General features: G+C 40.1%; 1 protein-coding gene across 1 annotated transcript in view; it reads right to left on the minus strand.

Moving 5' to 3' along the window:
* RASGRF2 (Ras protein specific guanine nucleotide releasing factor 2) overlaps positions 1 to 23856 on the minus strand; it is a 498296-nt gene that overhangs the window by 172178 nt on the left and 302262 nt on the right. The window contains exons 12-16 of the mRNA XM_077462462.1: positions 19220 to 19356; positions 17919 to 18001; positions 13339 to 13587; positions 8535 to 8908; positions 6029 to 6157 (exon numbers count right to left, since the gene is read on the minus strand). Of these exons, the coding sequence (XP_077318588.1) occupies positions 6029 to 6157; positions 8535 to 8908; positions 13339 to 13587; positions 17919 to 18001; positions 19220 to 19356 (972 nt within the window). The remainder of the gene's footprint in view (positions 1 to 6028; positions 6158 to 8534; positions 8909 to 13338; positions 13588 to 17918; positions 18002 to 19219; positions 19357 to 23856) is intronic.

Genomic DNA, 23856 nt, shown 5'->3' on the forward strand with positions numbered 1-23856 from the left:
CGGGGGGCTGGGGGGTGGTCAGTGACAGAAGTTTTTTCACCTTAATGCATAGGATGGTGAAAAAACATGAGGGTTTACAACCCCTTTACAAATTGTTTTACGATGTAGGTACATCTTCTGGCATTAGCTCTCCATGGTGCTGAAACTATGTTTATATGGTCCTGGTGGCAATGGTCACTTTTTTAACACAAACACTTACTTTTTGGCACTGTCTAACAGGAAGTACCTGAACAAGGACCTTCAGGGCAAGATCATCGGATATTATTTTGAAATTTTCGAAATAACGCTAACAGGTTCAAGTTTTTGTTATTTTAGTGATTGAATTTACAATACATACACTTTAAAGTGTTTTTCCACCTTTGCAGCCAAATATGCATAACATCTACTTTATATTTGTTACATGTCCCCATTCACACAGAATAATTAAAAACATTTTGAAAATGGCAGCTTACCTTTTTTTAGATGCTCCATTTTGGACTCTTTACCAATGGAAAATCCTAGGAAGTTTTCTGTGTTTATGAGGGGGCTGGGCAGCTGTGTTACTATTATTAACCCTGTCTGTAGTGTGCAGGCAGATCTTCATTGTCATTTGTAACTAGATTTGAACACTGCCTGTTCTAACAAAGGGTTAAAGGTGTAGACATTTATTGTATGTTAATGAAGCTAGACCTAGGACAGGTTCACTTTAACATTGTTCCAAAAAAACAAGCTACGATGCCTCCTCCTGGAAAACATCTAGAATTATTTACAAAAAAAATTATTTTTACGCATGCTGTCTGAATTGGAATACAGCATTCATACAAACATTAAGTGGGATTTTTTCAAATTTGACTGCAAATGTGGAAATATGCTTTAACCACCCTGGCGGTATAATTATGTCCGATTTTTGAATCTCAAAGCGCTACATTGTTTTGTATAGAAATTTGGATTTTTATATTGTAGGTCTGTAATTCTTAGTAATAACACACTTAAATCTGTCCAAACAAGAGTCTAGTAGACATCCCGGGTATGATAACGTTTGAAACACGAAATCATAAATTATAATATACTAAATAACTATAAATAATTAAAAAATAAAATAATATAATAATAATAAAATGAATTTCCCCACAATTCACTATCACTCAATTCTGCAAGTGTTCTAATTTAATGTCGCTGTTTTCTAGCTGGTCTAAAACCACTTTTGACATAAAGGGACACTTTTTAGTTGCTATGGACAATCTCAATTTTCCAGGCAGAAAGAACAATATATATAATATAAAAGTGCATGGAGGGCACTGGCCAAAGCATTAGGGACAAAAGGGATGTGGAATTTGACACAGTAATGTAATCTGTGAGATTACAGTGTACTGTATGTGTTATGTTTTGTGTACTTTTTGAATTTGCTGCTGGGCTCTGCCTCCAGGCGCTGTGATGCTCGCAGGGAATGGTGCCCAGCACACAGAGTATCGGGTGGAGGACACAGCCCGCAGACACAGCGAGGGGAGGGGGGACATTGGAGGATCCTGAGGACAAGGTAAGTAACCTAGACCAGGATCCTGAGATGCAATCCTGCGCGTGGCTCGGAGTTACCGCTAATCGTACTGAAATTTAACCCCAAGCCACCCTCGGGATTACCTCCAGGGAGATTTTAGGAGTTGTAAACTCTCACAGTTTTTCACCTTAATGAATTCTATGCAGAGCCCCCCTTTTTCTTACCTGAGCCCGATTGTTTCAGCAATGGGACGAGCACATTCTGTGTCAATGAATGCAGCAGCAGGACTCGGGAGCATGCCCGCACGAATGCCCCCATGGAAAGCAGCTCTCCTTGGGGGCAATCAAGAAGAGGAGGAGCCCAGAGCACCGCTCCGAGACCCCAGAAAAGTAAGATAGGGGTCGCTCTGTGCAAAACACTTGCACAGAGCAGGTAAGTATGGCTTTGTTATTTAAAAAAATAAAATTAACCACTTGAGGACCGCCGTATTGCCATTGTACGTCAGCACAATGGCACAGGCAGGCACAATCACGTACATCTACGTGATTGCCTTCCAGCGGGTGGGGGGTCCGATCGGACCCCCTCCCGCTGTTTACGGCGGTCCGATTCGGTCCAGGAGCGCTCCGTGATGAGGGGATGGCCGTTGGTTTTCGGCCACCCCCTCTGGATCGCTCCTGGCCAATGAGAAGCTTCCTCCCCTGTGTATTGTTTACACAGGAAGGAGGAAGTGATGTCATTCTCCTCGGGGCGGTCTTTTTGACCGGACTACGAGGAGAAGAGTAAAAGTAAGTGTGCACCAACACTACACTGACATGTAGGTACACACAGGCACACAAACCCCCCCCGATCCCCCCCCGATCGCCCCCCGATCCCCCCCGCCCCCCCTCCCCCCCCAGTCACAGTGTCACTGATTGCATTGATCATTTCTTTACTGATCAATGCATTCAGTGTCAGTTGTGACAGTAAAAACTGTCAGGACAGTTAGTGTTAGGTCCAGGGTAGCCCCCTATCACCCCCCAATAAAGATTTAACCCCCTGATTGCCCCTAGAGTTAACCCTTTCACCCCCTTTTGCCAGTGTCACTAAGCGATCATTTTTCTGATCGCTGCATGTGTCGCTAGTGTCGCTAGGTAGCTAGTTATTTTTTTAGGTTCACCGCCAGGTTTTTATAGCGCTAGGTACCCCGATATACTACCCAATAATGTTTTTAACCCCCTGATTGCCGCTAGTTAACCCTTTCACCCCCTTTTGCCAGTGTCACTAAGCGATCGTTTTTCTGATCGCTGCATTAGTGTCGCTACAGTCGCTAGGTAGCTAGTTATTTTTTTAGGTTCACCGCCAGGTTTTTATAGCGCTAGGTACCCCGATATACTACCCAATAATGTTTTTAACCCCCTGATTGCCGCTAGTTAACCCTTTCACCCCCTTTTGCCAGTGTCACTAAGCGATCATTTTTCTGATCGCTGCATGTGTCGCTAGGTAGCTAGTTATTTTTTTAGGTTCACCGCCAGGTTTTTATATCGCTAGGTACCCCGATATACTACCCAATAATGGTTTTAACCCCCTGATTGCCGCTAGTTAACCCTTTCACCCCCTTTTGCCAGTGTCACTAAGCGATCGTTTTTCTGATCGCTGCATTAGTGTCGCTACAGTCGCTAGGTAGCTAGTTATTTTTTTAGGTTCACCGCCAGGTTTTTATAGCGCTAGGTACCCCGATATACTACCCAATAATGGTTTTAACCCCCTGATTTCCGCTAGTTAACCCTTTCACCCCCTTTTGCCAGTGTCACTAAGCGATAATTTTTCTGAACGCTGCATCAGTGTCGCTAGTGTCGCTAGGTAGCTAGTTATTTTTTTAGGTTCACCGCCAGGTTTTTATAGCGCTAGGTACCCGGATATACTACCCAATAATGGTTTTAACCCCCTGATTGCTGCTAGTTAACCCTTTCACCCCCTTTCACCAGCGATCACAGTATAAGTGTCACTGGTGACGCTGGTTAGCCAGTTAGTTATTTAGGTTCCCCGTCAGGTTTTTATATAGCGCCAGGGACCCCCATATACTACCTAATAAAAATTTGAACCCCCTGATTGCCCCTAGTTAACCCTTTCACCACTGATCACCGTATAAGTGTTACGGGTGACTCTGGTTAGTTTGTTTTTTATAGCATTTTATATTCAAATCCGGAAGGCAGTGCTTGGCTTTCGGGGTCCCGTACGTGGCTAGGCTCCCAAAAAGTCCCCCACATGTGGTATCCCCGTACTCGGGAGAAGCAGCAGAATTTATTTTGGGGTGTAATTTGACTTCTGCCCATAGCATGTGTGAGCAATATATCATTTAGTGACAACTTTGTGCAAAAAAAAAAAAAGTTTGTAATATTCCCGCAACTTTTGGCAAAATATAAAATATTCCATGGACTCAACATGCCTCTCAGTATATAGCTTGGGGTGTCTACTTTCCAAAATGGGGTCATTTGGGGGGGTTTTGTGCTATTTTGGCATTTTATGGCCTTCGAAACTGTGATAGGTAGTGAGGAGTTAAATCAAAAATTTGCACCCTTAGAAATCCTGAAGGTGGTGATTGGTTTTCGGGGTGCCGTGCGCGACTAGACTCCCAAAAAGTCCCACACATGTGGTATCCCCGTACTCGGGAGAAGCAGCAGAATGTATTTTGGGGTGTCATTTCACATATGCCCATAGCATGTGTGAGCAATATATCATTTAGTGACAACTTGGTGCAAAAAAAAAAAGTTTGTAATATTCCCGCAACTTGTGGCAAAATATAAAATATTCCATGGACTCAACATGCCTCTCAGTAAATAGCTTGGGGTGTCTACTTTCCAAAATGGGGTCATTTTGGGGGGTTTTGTGCTATTTTGGCATTTTATGGCCTTCGAAACTGTGATAGGTAGTGAGGAGTTAAATCAAAAATTTGCACCCTTAGAAATCCTGAAGGTGGTGATTGGTTTTCGGGGTGCCGTGCGCGACTAGACTCCCAAAAAGTCCCACACACGTGGTATCGCCATACTCGGGAGAAGTAGCGGAATATATTTTGGGGTGCAATTCCACATATAACCATGGCATGTGTGAGCAATATATCATTTAGTGACAACTTTTTGTAAAAAAAATTTTTTTTTTTTTTTTTTGTCATTATTCAACCCCTTAGGACAAAAAAAATAAATATTCAATGGGCTCAACATACCCATCAGCAATTTCCTTGGGGTGTCTACTTTCCAAAATGGGGTCATTTGGGGGGGATTTGTACTGCCCTGCCATTTTAGCACCTCAAGAAATGAGATCGGCAGTCATAAATTAAAAGCTGTGTAAATTCCAGAAAATGTACTCTAGTTTGTAGACGCTATAACTTTTGCGCAAACCAAAAAATATACGCTTATTGACATTTTTTTTACTAAAGACATGTGGCTGAATAAATTTTGCCCTCAATGTATGACTAAAATTTAGTTTATTCGATTTTTCTTATAACAAAAAGAAGAAAATATCTTTTTTTTTCAAAATTTTCGCTCTTTTTCCATTTATATCGCAAAAAAAAAAAATCGCAGAGGCAATCAAATACCATCAAAAGAAAGCTCTATTTGTGGGAAGAAAAGGACGCAAATTTCGTTTGGGTGCAATATTGCATGACCGCGCAATTACCAGTTAAAGCAGCGCAGTGCGAAATTGCAAAAAGACCTCTGGTCCTTAAGGTGTTTATTGGTCCGGAGCTGAAGTGGTTAAAAACAAAGCTTTACAATCACTTTAAAGCTGTTATATAGTCTTTTTTTTCACTTTTACTTACAGGTAAGCCTATAATAAGGCTTACCTGTAGGTAAAAAAAATATCTCTTAAACCTGTAGGGTTTAGGAGATATTCCCCTGGCAATGAGCCGCTGATTGCAGCAGCGCATGCGCACAGAGGTTTCTCGGCTGGAAGAAAAGAAATCTCCCACGCGCATGACGATATCGCCGCTCCGGACACTCACAGCGCCGGAGCCGCAATATCCAGAAGACAAGTCAAGGGAACATGTCAGCTCCCTCTGCGTGTATCGGGCGAGATGTTGGGGCCTCGTTCTAAGGTAAGTGTTTCATAATGATGTGCAGTGCATATTAGCTCATTATGCCTTTTCCCTTGCAGGTATGAAAATTTTTTTTTTTTTTCAGCGGGTTTACTACCGATTTAAGGTATTGCAACAAGAGAGTAAGTAGCATTGCACCAGGTATCTTGTATTATCAAAAGTATGTCAACAATGGATTTCCTGTTTCCTCTGTGATAGATTTTCTAAATATAAGAAGCCCAATTTCTATAAAATCAAAGAAGCGCCACAGTCCTGTCCAACCAACCTAATGCAGAGTTGAAAATGGCCTCAGCCCATAAGTCTCCGCCAAAGCCACACCAAACTACAACTTCTATACTGTTTTACTCCACAATGACAGCACAGAATTTAAAGAGCAGAAACTATTTCTACAAAATCTCCACTTGGTCTGCACCCATGTTAACCTGTAGCCGATTCACTTAGTATTAAAATATTGATTCATATAATGGAAGACACATTCCTATTACCTCCTGCTTGCCGGTACCGGAGGTGACGGGGAGTTGATGGGGATCGGCAGGGGCTGTTTTCTGCAGTATCTGTGGAGGTACTACTTTCAGGAATGCTCCTGTCTAGTGACACAGATTCTAAAACTGCAGCTGAAATCAAGAAACACACAAATTATTAGTAGGACAGCATATAAAAATAAATATCACTTTTTTATTATAATATAAATCCAACTTAAATCTAATAATAAATCTGTAAATGTACTGGTTCTTAATTATACAAAGCTATACTGATATCTAAGATGGATATAACATTGGTGACCTATTTTTACTATAATCTTGGGACCTTACATGAATGAAACATCAAGACTTACCCCACAGGGTTTATGCCACCAAGCATCTTGAAACCCTACATGATTAATAACATTAAGACTCACCCCACATTGCCTACTCTGTATGAAAACATGAGTGGTTCTAAAGCTCTGTGGCCTCCATAAGTCATCCTCACTCTCTAAACCCCAGATGTTAATCTGGTACCTAGACATTCTTTGATAGAAAATCATCAAAGATGCATCACATTTCTGCTTTTTCTCTGATGCAAAACATCTCAACAGTAAAGGTGAATCTCTGAAAGGCTCTCATGCTATCTCTCCACTACATTTTCTCTTATTTCAAAATCATACTGTAGTACATATAAATGACAAGCAGTAAATCAGTAGTTAGAAGCAGATATTGATATACAGTATGTCTGTACATACCTTTATCTACCTGAGAGCCCTGAAAGCCCCTGAACCCGCAACACTCAATATGCAAATGACTTTCATCTCCTTTGTCTGTCATGTTCCTTCCCCTTTTGCAATGTGTACCTCTGTAGTCATTAGTGAGAATCCCAGCTCTCAGTGCATTACACTGGGAGCTGGAGGAGTAGAGTGGGAAGTACTGAATGTCTGCTCGAACCAAGACTTCACAAATGCAAGTTGAGCACCTCAATTTGTGTTCACCTTAAAAAAGGCATCTGCTTTTTAAGCTCCTGGCTTACATTTGCATACTTTGTACCCACCATAGCAATAAAAGCATAGCAATTAGAAATCAGTGTTGAACCCTAAAACCTAGAAACTATAGTCCCCTCTAGTGTCTCGGCATCACAGAGTTCCAGACTGGTTAATGTTGTTAGCAGATGAAGAGATTCAGCTTTCCTTGTGTCCTACAGACAAGTTACTCTTTAGTCATAAGCATAGTTTAATCTGGTAAATAATTTTGTAAACAAATTGGCAATTAGCTATTCCTCATTAGAGCAGAGAACTTCCATCTATACGACAGTGTCTATTCGCATTACGGTAGCCCTCAGGGGCCAGCAAGGTAAAACTGAGGCAACAGGGAAAGGAAGCAAGGAAACTCCAAGGTGTCTACTGGAAAGATATGAGAGGCGCGAGAGCCCTTATGGTGTGGTATGTACACAATAATATTATCTCACAAAAAATTAGTTTTAAATGGAATAACAGACGTAGTAAGCTATATCTGGCAAAGTTGTGGCAGCCCAACTGGGTAGGACACGCAATCTTCTGAGGGCAAAAGTGGAGAATACCCCTTTCGCCATGCGCCATAAAGCTGGTCTTTCTTGATGCCTCAAGAGTCCTAATCCTAGGTCCTCCAAGGGGACATTTGGGAGTATTTAGCATGGATAGGGAAAAATAAAAAACCCATTGACAATTCGAATGGCAGAGGTGCTCACTGGGATTTGTATTATGGTGTGTTTAGAGATGACTCAGTGTCGTTATATTTTGACAGTATCTAGGCTTCGTTTATTCTAGCCTCACAGAGACATTTACTTCTGCCTGTGATTACTGGATTACATCGATAATGTCCAGGGGGACTGGTCTAGGGACAGGAAAAGCCTTTTAGCTATACAGCACTGTGGAGTGGATGAAATATTGAGTTACATTGTTTCCGGAATTTTACTTGTACAAACTTGAAAATATAGGCACTTTTGTACTTTTAAATCTGAGCACTCCTGAAAATATCTGGTTGTTTAATGTGCTAGTAATTTCAGCAAGTGGAATACACATATTGTGTCCAAATACAAGATAAATGCATTGAATGTACTAATGCATTTTACTTATATTTTCCTCATTTTGAATATATGATATTGCTCCATGGCTTCACAGTATTCATAAGCTTACATACTTACAATTTTCTTTAATTTATTTCTCATGTGGGTGGGGCTTAATCTAAAAAGACAGTTATCAACATGAAGCTGCTGCTGTAATTTGAACCATGCTATATCTTGCATGACTTGCAGTAACAGTCACGTTTGTTAACCTATTTTGTACTGTACATGTAGGTTTGACAAGTGTGCAGGGCACCAATGGCAACAAAGTTTGAAAAAGTGGATGCAGCCAGAAGAGCAGCAAAATGAAAATTAATATACATTTCAGCTAGTTAAAATGAATAGAGAAGATGGGGAACAGGAACCATCATTCTAGAAGATAATGTTCTAAAAGGGAACGTGAGTGTGAAGTTGTAGCATTACCTCGACGGATACTCCTTCGTAGCTTGTTACATAGATCAATGCGAGGGTTTTCAGAATTCTCATCAACTGCACCTGGACTTTGCTCTGGTGATGAGAGTCCTTTGCTGAGGTCTAGAGGAACTTTATTAGTGCAGGGTGGCGGGGATGTGGCTGGACTAAATATTGACGTTGGACTGCTGGCACTGGATGATGTAGACAAGTCCAAGGCTCCAATCCTAGAGTTTAATGGAGAGTTCAGAGACAACTTCCTGGCTCTGACAGGTGATGATGTTCTAGAGAGAGATAAGGGAGGCGGAGAAGAAAACTTGCGACAGAGGTGTGGTGACTTCCCATCACTCAAGCTTTGACTAGAAGCAAAAAAGAGTTCTAGAGACCTAGAGAAGTAGTAGAGAGAAGATATTCTGAAATACATTTGAAAATATATTTTGTATTTATTGCAGTATCGTACAAAAAACTAATTACCAGCCAGAGTACATAAAAGTCATCCACATCAGTACCAATGGGCCCTACAGAGGTTTAGTTAACCTTTAATTTAACCACTTGACCTCTGGAAGATTTACCGCTTTCATGAACAGGCCATTTTTGCGATATGGCACTGCGTTACTTTAACAATTGCACGGTTGTGCGACACTGTATCCAAATAAAATTTATAACATAGAGCTTTCTTTTGGTAGTATTTGATCACCCCTGAGGTTGTTATATTTTCTGATATAAACAAACAAAAAAAGACCGACAATTTCTGTTATAAAACATATCCAATAAAAAATTTAAACAATCAAATTTCTTCATAAATTTAGGCCAATATGTATTCTGCTAAATGTTTTTGGTAAAAGAAATCCCCAAAAGCATATATTGATTGGGTTACGTGAATGTTATATCGTGTACAAACTATGGGATATATTTATGGAGTTTTTTTTTTCATACTAGTAATGACAAGAGTTTCATTGACCTATAGCAGGACTGCAAAATTTTGGCTGACAATCGGACACTAACTGACACTTTGCCTGGAACTAGTGACACTAATAACGTGATCATGCTAAATATATACACTGTCACTGTACTAATGACTGTGTGCTGCCTTTACTAGGGGAAGAAATGGATTCCAATCCCTGCTTTGCAGGAACCCAGAATCCATTCCTTCCCCCCCGTCAGAACTGAGATATGCCTGGTTTACATAAAATGCTGTGAAAAAAAGTATTTGCCCCCTTTCTGATTTTTTTTGCATATTTCTCACACTTAAATGACTCAGATCATCAAACAAATTTTATTATTACACAAAGATAATCCAAGTAAATACAAAATGTAGTTTTTAAATGATGGTTTAATTTATTAAGGCAAAGCTGTCCAAACCTGCCTGGCTTTATGTGAAACAGTAATTGCCCCCTAAACCTAATAACTGGTTGTGCCACCCTTGGTGGCAACAACTGCAATCAAGCCTTTGTGATAACTAGCAATGAGTCTTTCACATTGCTGTGGAGCCATTTTGACCCACTCTTTGCAGAATTGTTTTAATTCAGCCACACTGGAGGGTTTTCCAGCATGAATGGCCTGTGTAAGGTCATGATACAGCATCTCAATTGTATTTAAGTCCGGGCTTTGATTAGTCCACTCCAAAATGCAAATATTGCTTTGTTTGAACCATTTGGAGGTGGACTTGCTGTTGTGTTTCAGATAATTGTCCTGCTGTATAACCCAACTTCACTTGAGCTTGAGGTCACGAACTGATGGCCGGACATTCTCCTTCAGGATTTTCTGGTAGAGCTCAAAATTCATCGTTCCATCAATTATGGTAAGTCATCCAGGTCCTGAAGCTGCAAAGCAGCCCCAGACCATAACACTACCAAAACCATGTTTGACTGTTGGTATGATGTTCTTGTTATTAAAATGCTGTATTAGTTTTATGCTAGATGTAACGGGACGCACACCTTCTAAAAAGTTAAATTTTTGTCTCATCAGTCCACAGAATATTTGCCTAAAAATCTTGGGGATAATCGAGATGTTTTTGGTAAATGTGAGATGAACCTTTGTGTTCTTTTTGGTCAGCAGTGGCTTTGGCCTTAGAACTCTCCCATGGATGCCATTTTTGCCCAGTCTCTTTCGCATTGTTGAATCATGAACACTGATCTTACCTAAAGCAACTGGGGCCTGCAGTTCTTTAGATGTTGTTCTGGGTTCTTTTATGATGTCCTGGATGAGTCATCGTCATGCTCTTGGAGCAATCTTTATAGGCCGGCCACTCCTGGGAAGGTTCACCGCTGTTCCAAAATTATCTCTATTTGTGGGTAATGGCTCTCCCCGTGGTTCACTGTAGTTCCAAAGCCTTAGAAATGGCTTTGAAACACTTACTAGACCAATGCATGTACATTACTTTGTTTCTAATCTGTTCTTGATTTTTTTTTTAGATTGTCGCATGATGTGTGGCTTTTTGTGATCTGTTAGCATGCAACACTTTTTTGTCAGACAGGTTCTATTTATGTGATTTCTTGATTCAATAGGTCTGGCAGTAATCAGGCCTGAGTGTGGCAAGTGAAATTTAACTCAGCTTTCCAAAAAATTGTGGTTAATCACAGTTCAGTCATGATTCAGCATGGGGGGGGGGGGGGGGTCATATACTTTTTCACATAGGGCCAGGCAGGTTGGAACAGCTTTTTTTCCTTAATAAATGAAATAATATTTAAAAACGGCATCATGGATTTAGTCGGGCTAGCTTTGTGTAATATTAAAATTTGTTTGATGCTGTGAATCATTTAAGTGTGAGATATATGCAAAAAAAAATAAAAAAATCAGGAAGGGGCAAATACTTTTTCACAGCACTGTAGGTATATCTCAGTTCTCTGTGTATTGCCAATGATTGGCGGGTGCTATAAGACATTGAGTGCCCGGCACCCCCAGTCCGGGTTTCTGCTGTGAATTATCACAGCAGAATCGGCCTGCTGGCGGCGAGAGTGCCCCCTGCAGGTGGAAGTCTGGAATCATGTATAGATATGTGAACCAGCACACAGCTGCCACCTTGTAGCAGTAAAACTGCTATACGGCAGTTGGCAAGTGGTAAATTTCACTAATAGAGTCACAAACACAAGGGCCAATCTAGGTAGAAGCCCATTTACCTATGAATATGCTTTTAGTTTGTAGTAGGAATTCACCCGACATAAATATTCTGCACAATTTTGGTCATACTCAAATATATGTCAATTTTGTCGAGACAGAGGCCACAGCTGATTTTGACATTGTTGGAAAAATATCACATATCTAAGCACAGTGACCACAGAATAGCTGCTCAGGAACCTTAACTACCTCAGCTCTTATAACTCTATACCCCCGTTTCCACTATAGGCCTGTTTTTTTCTGATAGCTTTGTTCTTCCTTTAGTGTAAACAATTGTTTATTAAGTTTCAAATTGTACAACTTTACAAAATCATAATGTTTTGGCAAATTTTAGAATGTAAACAATAGGCCATAAAGTCAGAAGAATTGTGTTCTGTGATTCTTCAAGTTAACATATGCTCAGGTAATTAAACAGAAGAAAATCGTGCCAATAAAAACAGAATAAATTGATGGGGATGAGGGTAGGATTGAGGCACTGAAGAAAGGAAGGAAATAAGGTACAAAGGGTTAAGGGAAAAGAGGGAGGTTAGTGACAGAGAGGGGATTGCCTTAGACCTAAAAGTATTGATAACAGGAAATTATATAGGTAACAGAAGACAGAGACCCCATAAAGGGTAAAACAGTGTGAAAGATGGCCTACATCAGAAGGAAGCTGTGGATATATGACAACAGAATGATAAAGTGTAATTTCAACACTAATTCTAGCTGTACCTTTTCGGTCTTAGGTGTTCAGCAGGAATTTTAATGCACCTGTAGTATAGTACCCCAGCTGTGGTCATTGTTGCTTGCTATCAGATTATCCACCTGCATAATATCATTGATTATGGAGGTCCAGGTTAGCAAAGTTAGTGTCTCCATGGGCCTCCAATATCTAGATATTGTGGTTAGAGCTGCATAACACATTTGCAAAGTTTCATGGATCCAGGGAGCACTGACAGTTTTGCGATTTTGGGTGAACCAGTAAAGGTTGTAGATTTATTCCTAAAAGGTTGTAAAGATATTACAACTCCACCATATATACAGTTCTTTTTTACTGTAAACTTTACCAACAAATATCAGGGGAGGTGGATGACTGTCACTTTAGAGTAATAGGGCTTCCATACCAACATTAATTTTATAGTTCTTCTGGAAATAACTAGATTTGGAGAAAGTGTGAATTAACATGAACACCTTAGACCACTTCCCAATGCCCCTCTCCCATGTATTCATAATTAAAACTCTTGCCTTAATCAAGCACAACTGCTCGAACCCTGTAAGGGGGCAGGGAAAGAAAGCTTTGATTTTCATGGATTTCAAAATCTGATAATTGATTAACTTGGTACTATGGTAATCTCTCTATTCATTTGGGAGTTAAGGTTGAAATCTGTACAAAGAGTGTTTTGGAATGGGATCAAAATATGTAGCATCTGAGCATCCAGAGAGTATGCAAAGACTACAACCTCGGTAGGGGTTATGCCTAGAGAAAACTGTGGATTGCTAAAGCTGGTAATGAAGTTCAGTGGACATCTGTGTTTTTCAGAGATCTTTCCTGCATACATTTTCGAGGTTAGTATTGAAACTATTGTATCGGCACAGGAGCCGGACAACCTGCATTTTCAGATGTAATGGCAGCACCCACATATCTCTCACCTTAAATAAACCTGACAGTAATTATACAAGCAAAGTAAACACACATTACACTGGGCTGTATTGTACATACCTGACTGGAATTGATGTGAAAGGTCTCTTGTATATATCAGCCAGCTTTTCCAGCACCACAAACGCCGTGGTAAATATCCTGTAGGTATGCAGGAAAGTGTTGAGGAAATCGATGCTGAGGAAGCGCAAGTCTGTCAATCTCTCCAGGAGACGCTCCACGCTGGCATAGCGGATCTGAGGGACCTTGCAGGAGTTCAGGGTTTTACTAAAACAGATATCCACATCATCTTTATGCAGTCTTGCGTCCGATCTAAAACATTCATAAACAGGAAGCTTGCCTCAGCTGGACAATTCCACAGGTTTATATTATAAAATTATGGCTTTCAAAAATACAAGCTAAGCTATAATACACTTATTGAAGTTAAAATTTGGCACTGGATATAGGAACACTAATAAGCACAAATCACCATAAAAAAAACATATGAGTAAATCTTTGTTCTTTTCGTGACACAGGATTGTTATTATGGGGGTTAACATGTGTAATGTACAGTGCCTTGCAAAATTATTCACCCCCCTCCTTGGCATTTTTTGTGTTTTGTTGACTCACAACCTGGAATTAAGATGGATTGTTTGAGAATTTGCATCATTTAATTTACAGAACATGTCCACAACTTTGAAGATGTTTTTTTTTTTATTGTGAAGCAAACAAAAAATAGGACAAAATAACAGAAAAAGTCAATGTGCATAACTATTCACCCCCCTAAGGTCGATACTTTGTAGAGCCACCTTTTGCGGCTATCACAGCTCCAAGTCGCTTTGGATAAGTCTCTATGAGCTTGCCACATCTTACCACTGGGATTTTTACCCAGTCCTCCTTGCAAAACTGCTGCTTCAAGTTGGATGGTTTGCGCTTGTGAACAGCAATTTTTAAGTCTGACCACAGATTTTCTATTGGATTGAGGTCTGGGCTTTGACTAGGCCCTTCCAACACATTTACACGTTTCCCCTTAAACCACTCAAGTGTTGCTCCAGCAGTGTGTTTGGAGTCATTGTCCTGCTAAAAAGTGAACCTCCGTCCTAGCCTCAAATCACACACAGAGTGGTACAGGTTTTACTCAAGCATATCCCTGCATTTAGCACCATCCATCTTTCCCTCAACTCTGACCAGTTTCTCAGTCCCGGCTTCTGAAAAACATGGAGATGGTGTTCTTTGGGCTATTGATGTGTTGGGTTTGTGCCACACATAGCGTTTTCTTTGATGGCCAAAAAGTTAAATTTTAGTCTCATCAGACCAGAGCACCTTTTTGGGAGTCTCCCACATGCCTTTTCACAAACTCAAAACATGCCATTTTGTTTTTTGCTGAAAGTAATGGCTTTCTTCTGGCCACTCTGCCATAAAGCCCAACTCTATGGAGCCTACAGCTTATTGTCGTCCTATGTACAGATACTCCAGTCTCTGCTGTGGAACTCTGCAGCTCCTCCAGGGTTACCTTAGGTCTCTGTGCTGCCTCTCTGATTAATGCCCTCCTTGATTAATGCCCTCCTTGAATCCATGAGTTTTGGTGTGTGGTCCTCTCTTGGCAGGTTGGCTGTTGCGCCATGTTCTTTCCATTCGTTTATGATAAATTTGATGGGATCATCAAATATTTGGATATTTTTTTTATAACCTAACCCTGACTTGTACAAAATTGTCCCTTGGAGAGTTCCTTGGTCTTCGTGGCAGTGTTTGGTTAGTGATGCCTCTTGCTTAGGTGTTGCAGCCTCTGGGGCCATTTAAAAAGGTGTGTATATGTAATGACAGACTGTCTTAGATTGCACACAGGTGGACATCATTTCACTAATTATGTGACTTCTGAAGGTAATTGGTTGCACCAGAGCTTTTTATGGGCTTCATAACAAAGGGCGTGTATACATATGCACATGCCAATTATCAGTTTTTTATTTTTGAAAAATAGTTTTATGTATATATTTTTCTAATTTGACTTCACCAACTTAGACTATTGTGTTCTGATCCATCACATATAATTCAGATTAAAAAAAAAACATTGAACTAAAGACTGTAATGGAACAAAATAGGTAAAAGGCCAAGGGGGGGTGAATACTTTTGTAAGGCGCTGTATGATTTTTTTATGTAGTGTTTTATGCATGTTACCACAAATGCATTCTCCCACTAGACGTAATGTATATATTCTGTACATGAGTAAAGGTGTGTATCTAAAGGTGGCCTTAAACATCTCTTGATAGGAAACTTAAATAATTTTGGATCATTTGTATTACTAAACTGATTGTATCTATCTGTTCTTTAGTAAGGATAAAACATGTTTTATTGTTCTTTTTTATCCACTTAAAGTGGTATTAAACCCAAAAACAAAAATTTTACATATTTCAATTTACTAATCCTTAAATGTGGCATCTAAGGCCACAACCCAACAATGTATCTTCAGATTCTAGAAATTGTCTTATATGGAAAAATGGGAACAAGACTGGTGAGGAACATGGAATTGGTGGAATGGCATTAGCTAGCAGCTAAGTATATAATTTATAAAAACCTCAATTATTGAAGCAAATTTTAATGTGCAGTCACAATGATTCCATCCAGATCAGTCTCCTTTGTACCTGATACTTGACCCAATTGCTTCCAAGGAAGCTACCAGGAAAGCACAGTATATACCGTATGGTATTGATTTTGTCCAATCGACACTCTATTCTGGATTAGAATATATTATAAAATAAATCCACATATAATATACTATAGGAGACTTTTATGGCACCATTTTCAACTGGAAAGAAAAGAACGGCTGCATACCACAGGAATGATTTTCCAAACCCAGGAGGTGATGCGTGCGTTTCACACTGACCTCAGTTCTTCTTGAAACCTGGTTGGAACATTCCTGTGGTGTGCAGCTGTTCTTTTCATCCTATTGGTCATCGGTGGCAGGCCGTGGCTTGCACCCAGCGCATTCGGACTGTAGTGACTGGAGCAGCGTCTTCCTCGTTTGAACCATTTTCAACTATCTTGATTATTACAAAGCCATCCATGAGCTAAGAATCTTCACACAATAAATTGTGTGAAGATTAATTTTGGTTATCCAATCCTATGTTACCAATATAAAAAATTTCAAACAAAACATAACAAAAAAAAATTCCACTGTTTCGCATGACATGCCCAACACCATTCCCTTGGTTGATGCCCATCCAAACCTTTTATCATTAACCACATAAGGACAGAGTCTCTTTTTGAGATGTGTTGTTTACAAGTTAAAAACATTTTTTTTTACTCGAAAATTACTTAGAACCCCCAAACATTATACATTTTTTGCAATACTTTCTGTCACACCATATTTGCGCAGGGGTCTTACAAGATCACCTTTTTTGGATAAAATACACTTCTTGAATAAAAAAATAAGACAACAGTAAAGTAAACCCATTTTTTTTTATATTGTGAAAGATAATGTTACGCCAAGTAAATTGATACACAACATGTCACGCTTAAAAATTCAGCCCGCTCGTGGAATGGCGACAAATTTTTACCCTTAAAAATCTCCATAGGCAACGTTTCAAAAATTCTACAGGTTGCATGTTTTAAGTTACAGAGGAGGTCTAGGGCTAGAATTATTGCTCTCACTCTACCAATCCCGGTGATACCACACATTTATGGTTTGAACACAGTTTTCATATGCAGGCGCTACTGACGTATGTGTTCGCTTCTGCATGAGCTTTTTTTTTTCTCATTTATTTTACCTTTTATTTTTACACTGTTTTTAAAAAAAAATGGTGTCACTTTTATTCCTATTACAAGGAATGTAAACATCCCTTGTAATAGAAAAAAGCACGGCAGGACCTCTTAATAGGAGATCTGGGGTAAAAAAAAACTCAGATCTCATATATACACTTAAATGCATTAAAAAAAAAGTGTCATTTAAAAAAATATTTTAAAAAAATGGCCCTTGAAGAGCTGTAGGTATAAGGGATGTTTTGCATCTTCCCTTCACTCATATCCATGCCCAGCCAAGGTGAATATCCGACTGCCTCCGATACAGCCGACGGATCCGGTAAGCGGTGGAGGGCACCGGAGCGCTGCGAGAGGGGGGCCCCTCTCCCGCCGCCAATAAAAGTCATCACGCGGCAGAGACCACTGTTATCAGAAACCGGACCGCCGGCCAAACACGAGGATACCGGGTTTATGGCAGCTAGCTGCTGCAATAACAACGATATCCCCCGTCAAAGTAAGGGAGTATATCGGCGTGCAGCGATCCGGAAGTGGAATGTTATCTTGTGTATAGCACAACATTGGCCAATAGTGGGATGGCATCCAATTTCAATGCATCTCACAGACTTGGTCAGATTCCTCAGGATGGAACAGTGAGGTCATTAACAGTTTTATAGTGCTGTATGTATTATATCACAACCAGAACTACCTTCTGGTTGTTATATACTAAATACATAGAGCACTACAAAACTGTTTATTAATCTAAATTATTTAATTCATCATTTAATAATTGTTGAAGCTATCTTTTTCCAAAATGTATCTTCAGTGGTTCATTTTGTTGCTTACATTCTCCTCAATAACTATGGGAAAACAAGGCCCAAATGCTGTCCATTCACTATCAATTGTCACTGAAACATATGACCATCTCTTACCTGATCATGTGTGGAACTGTGACCTTAGAGTTCTCCTCGAACACATTGCTCATCAAGCCATTGCATCTAATATTCTCAATACACTGTGAATAAAAAAAAAGTATGGTGACTACAGTGTCTTAAACATACATGATGGCTTATGAAATTTAGAGGTAGGCAACCTTACAGAGATGGAGAGATGGAGATCTACTTGAACAACACTGATGAAGTCAAAGATCACCGGGCACAGTGTGCTGTTGTTAGGGCTAGTTCACAGAATGCAGTGCTAGAAAGGCAACGTTCTATGTGTGTTTTCTGCACCATTTTCAAAATGCACTGCCTTTGTGATATACTGTGGGTGATAATACATTGTTAACCCCAAACGTAGATCACAAATGCAGTGTGTTTGTGAGCATAAAAATAAAATAAAATAAATATTACAAGAGAATGCAGGGTTTAGAAGTGCGTTACGCTCAGAATGCAGGGTTCAGAAGTGCATTATGCTCAGAATGCAGGGATCGGGAGTCTGTGGCTGTGTTGGTATGACTTTTTAAGGCATTAAGGTCCTGCAAAGGTATGGACTTATGTGAATGGCTCTATATATTGTCTAAAATGGCTTATCAGTGTAGTGTAGCTCTCAACTGGCCAGAGCCATGTCACAGTCTGCCACAGTGAGGTAAAGTAAAGGGTTTTTCCTCCAGACATAGGAACAATGTTGGATTTGATCAATTATGCTTTTAATTATGTCATCAAGGACCCAGGGCAAAAAAACAAAGTACAAATCATATATAAAAGTACTCTTCAAGATCTGCTATTTACTCCCTGTTACTTGATGCTGAACTCAGTTCCAATGTCCCTATGCCATACTTACCTGCTCTGTGCAATGAGACTCTCTCCTCATTGGCTCACTATCTGCAATTGACAACAGCATTAGCCAATGGCTCCTGCTGCTGTGTGAGCCAGTGAAGAGAGAGAGAGATTTGGCAGAGCCTCTGTTCTTATGCAAATTGCTTGGTCAAGGTTGGGCTCTAGTAAGTATAAGGCTGGATTCACACCTATGCATTTATAGTGCTTTTTGCATTTTGCAGATTTGCACTACAGTGTAGTGAACGTGTTGTGAAAATCAGCAAAATGCAAAAAGCACTAAAAATGCATAGGTGTGAATCCAGCCTTTGGGGGGGGGGGGGGGGGGACTGCATGCAGGTGTTTTACCTTAATGCATAGACTGGAAAGGTAAAAAACCTTCTGCCTTTAGAATCACTTTAAATGTCAGGGTTACTTTTATGTTTTATGGTTTATCTTGCTATGATTAAAATTCTTACCTGACTAATGTCACTGGTCCAAGCAGCTTTTTCTTGACGCGAAGGAGCCAAAAGGACCACAGTGAAGGGTGTTGCATCTACTGATTCCACCACAATTTTAAAATCCAGATGGCCAAACACATATCCAGACCCCTTTGCTTAAGAGAGTAAAATTATTATTACAACATAAAGGAGGAAAATGGTTGTGCAAAATCATATACTGTGCACCTAATTTCCTAAATATATATATATATATATATATATATATATATATATATATATATATATATATATATATGTATACACTCATTTTGCAGTACTCATAAATCATGTTATTTCAGTCTGGTGCAAGAAAACGCTTGTGAAATTACCACAAACACTTAACGAACTAAACACTATTTGCAGGATGATGATGTCTTGACAAGAGGATAATAAGACTCTGCTCTTCTCCAGAAAGATCAGTTTGTGTGAACAATGCCCCAAACTTCTAGAATTTATAGAGATTTCAGCTGTAATTAGGCTTTAATTGCTGTCAAAGGTGCTTTAACAAAGTATTGAGTAAAAGGACTGGATGCTTAAAGAGGAAGTAAACCCTGATGGGTTTAATTCCTCTTTGATTCCCTGCAAAGGCAAAGCATAATGGACTACTATGCATCGCATAGTAGTCCATTATGTGTCACTTACCTGACACAGGAGCCAGCGATGTCACCGCTGTCCCCTGTAGTCCGGGGCATCCATCTTTTTGGTGGGGTCTCGCAGCTCCGCCGCTGTCATTCGGCGGAGCCGCGATGACGTCACTCCCGCGCATGCGCACGGGAGCCGACACGCGCGGCAGCTCTGTTGTTGGAAATGCCACGCTCAGTCAGCGGTGCCTGTCTTCGGGCAAATATCTCCTAAACCGTATAGGTTTAGGAGATATTTCTTGGACCTACAGGTAAGCCTTAATCTAGGCTTACCTGTAGGTCAAAGTGGTTTGTAAGGGTTTACAACCATGTTAAGTACATGTGATATTTTTATTTTTAATACATTCACACACATTTCTAAAATTCTGTATTCACTTTGTCATTATGGGGTACTGGGTGTACATTAATGAGAAAAAACATTTCAACAACTGTAGTATCAGGCTGCAACACAACAAAGTTTAAAAAAGTGAAGGGGGTCTTAATACTTTAGGAATGCACTGTTTAGAATTTAAATTAACCAGTCTGTAGTTACTTGGTAAAGCATTCCCCTTGGCATATTAGGAACCTCCAGAGACCAGGTAGGCCAACATTTCATCCCAGATTTCATGGTAAATAGTGGCGGAAGTGAATCATTGGGCGCCAGTCACTTTAGGAAATAAGCTGAATTTAATTGTCAGCACTTGTTTAAAAGGGAGGATTTAGGGCATCAGATACCCAGAGAGTAGTACTCCAGTCTCCAATTTCACACCCAGATGACTAAGGGCTTTTAAATTAAATCCAACATTTAATTACACAGTTACATAGTTAGTAAGGTTGAATAAAGACATCAGTCCATCCAGTTCAACCTGAGTGAGTGTCTACAATTGTCTCTACCCTCAAGGAGCCCACAATCCAAGGTCCCCATTCATATACTAGGGCCAATTTTGGACAGAAGCCAATTAACCTACCTGCATGTCTTTGGAGCGTAGGAGGAAACCGGAGTACCTGGAGGAAACCCACGTAGGCACAGGGAGAACATGCAAACTCTAGGCAGGTAGTGTCATGGTTGGTATTCAAACCAGCGACCCTTTTTACTGCTAGGCGAGAGTGCTAACCACTACACCACTGTGCTGTCCAAAATGAATTTAGTAGTTTTCTGACGGGTAGAGGGTCTATCACTAAGTTAGTCACCAGGCCCCTCTGAGGCTGCAGCCTCACACTACTTTCCAGGACACCTCCCACTGCAGAGTTTCTTCCCCTGGTACCCTAGCTCTAGTCTTGCTTCCCTCATTCCATGTAGGACAGCTTCAGACCTCAACCCAGGTCTTATCTTCAAAACAAGTGTAGGCCCTCCCTAGGCAGCACTTCTGACAACCCGCCTCCCCCAGCCTAAGCCTTGGGGGAAAGACCCTCCCCTCAAGTTAACCCAAATAAGTATATCCTTCCTTGACATGCAAAACTGGTAACAAAACTGCTAGTGGTTGGCCAGAGAAAGACACAAACACTCATAATCCAGCCCTATTGCTTCTCCCATCTCCATTACCAGAGATGCTCCCCTATCTGTCCACGGCTAGGCAGCACTAAATGTGATAGACACTACTTTTTAGGCAGGGTGGCTACAGGTATTATGATCTTCCTAAGATTGTTTACCTCCTACAGTCTGCAAGCAATATGCTTGCTCACCTTTCCTTCCTCATGTCCTTCTCCTGGTTAGATCATGCTGTGCTTGCTCTACACCACCTTTTGACAGCCATTCAGTATATCCAATCTACTGCTCTGCTTATAACTCAGTCTCTGGTGTCTGCTTTAGATCTCCTAGTCAATCCGTTTTTCTAAGCCAAAAATAATAGCAGCCATTTTTATGCAGTGATACATCAGTTGGGCATATTCCAATGCCATGATTTCAGAGGTGGAATGTTATTGCAAAACAATTATTAGATATGCTCACAACTAAAAATTAAGGCAGATATACAAAGTATATGTGGAGTTGAGATATCATAAAGATATTTTTGCTAGAGTTTTGCGTTAACGGTTTATTTCCTTTTACCTAAAAAACTGCTAAAAAGAAAGTAGAAGAAACATTGCTGAATGAATTGACAATCCCTTGTCTTGTTTTCTGTGTTCCAGAAGGTTGAGATGGATTCCATAAACCCGCACCCCCTTCTGTGTAGCTAATGAAGTGGCAGTGATAGATACAGAAAAAGTCAGAAGGAGCCTGTCACCGACTCGCCTTACATCATTTATACTACAACAAAGACAGAACAACATGGGGGGATAAGATGAAAAATACTGGGGCTCCTTGCAAACTTTTAAGCTTGGAAGTCATGCTGTTTCCTGGTTATATCTGATGTCTGCACCGTTTGCCACTTTCTCATTTTCCACGAAAGTTGGCCCCATTTGCAATATCAGCATTAAAATACTCAAAATGTCTTTGTAACACAGTTAAAGATTTCCGGTAGGTTAAAGCAGAATTCTACTAATTAGTATTTGGATAATAACATGGCAACCTAACGCAACCTCATTGTCATTTAATAGCTGCACAATTGACTGTGACTAGAGCTTACTGTTATAGTAGTGACCTTGTGCCTGTAACTGACAGCTTCTTTTGTTTTACCACTACTCCAACACCTTGTTTCATAGCAAAATAAGCCTGAATCATTAAAGAAGAACTAATCTCCCAAGATGCAACAGGGGCTCTCCTTGTTGTGCTCCAAGTGGAGCATTCAGCCAGTACAGTTGATTTAGAGACTGTTCACCTAGCAAAATCAATATTCATTTTGCAAAGTGAATGTAAGTAGATAAGGTGAACCTGTGTTTACTTTTAATAAATATAATGTGAAAGTTAGGTGATTTTTCTGGGTGGGTTTATGCGAACAGCTGCAGGCAGGAGCTCTGTACAAAGCAAAGAAAGGCTGACATGGACCGCAGTTCCTCACATAAAGTGGTTACCTGCTGATGATCAGCCTTGGATACAAACAGTTTGTGTCCAAAGCCGATCATCCCCAGGTAAGCACACATGTTCAATCACATGGGAATGGCTGCGGGTGCAGTTAGCCGCTTACTGCTTGCATAGGGCTTCAAGTCCACAACTGTTAGCATGAAGCCTGTGGCATCTCCCACAGGATTTTGTAGTCTGCCCCTCAACGCAAGTGTGAAAGGGACCTTAACCTCCCTGGCAGTATGATTATTTCTGATTTTTTTTTTTTTAGACTGTAAATTCTTTATTTTCAGATAAGATATAAAACATAAAAAAGCACACAAAAAGGTTTTAAGTTAAATTTATAAGCCATAAATATCTTTTAAATCACTGTACTCCATAGAATGTTGTTATTCTTGTGCTACATTCTATACATACACAGAATTATATACGGTATATTTTTTAATTTTTTTTTACTATGTTCTACATGATTCATGATGTTGTACAGACTAGTCATGTACTAATATTTACCTACAAATGTTAGTGGTCTCAGGAGCCTCAAAGCAATGCAATTAGGTGCCCTCCATCTGAATTAGGCTTCCGACTCCTGACCAGTTGAAACAATCTACTGGAGATTATTTCATGCATCAAAACTTTGTTCTTCAAAATGCAAAGGACACCTTCTTGTCAAGCAGTGAAGCATGCTATAAAATATACAACTAAAGCTGGCCATAGATAGATCATTTTTTCTTGACTAGCCATCCGGCTGATTCACTAGATCGACTTTTTTCAAACTGGAATGGCCATAGATGGATCTAAACTCTGTTATCTGTTGAACTGGCCAAATTTCAATCTATGGCCAGTTGAAATCCTGAGTTTGCCTTGGCTTTATTTGTTGTAAAATACAGTTGTCTGACCAGGGAGGAAAAGACTGCATTAGCAGCACTACCATTAAAAGGCAAGTGACACAGTATGTTACAAAAATGTTCAAATGCTACTGCTAAGGTGCAATATAAAAGTACAGAGGAAAGGGTTCTAAAGCCTCTGCTTACCATCATCCTGGACGGTCCTAGTCCTTC

This window comes from Lithobates pipiens, unplaced genomic scaffold, assembly GCF_037356315.1.
Source record: "Lithobates pipiens isolate NorthernLeopardFrog02 unplaced genomic scaffold, aLitPip1_a1.2 Scaffold_3, whole genome shotgun sequence".
Taxonomy (NCBI): domain Eukaryota; kingdom Metazoa; phylum Chordata; class Amphibia; order Anura; family Ranidae; genus Lithobates; species Lithobates pipiens.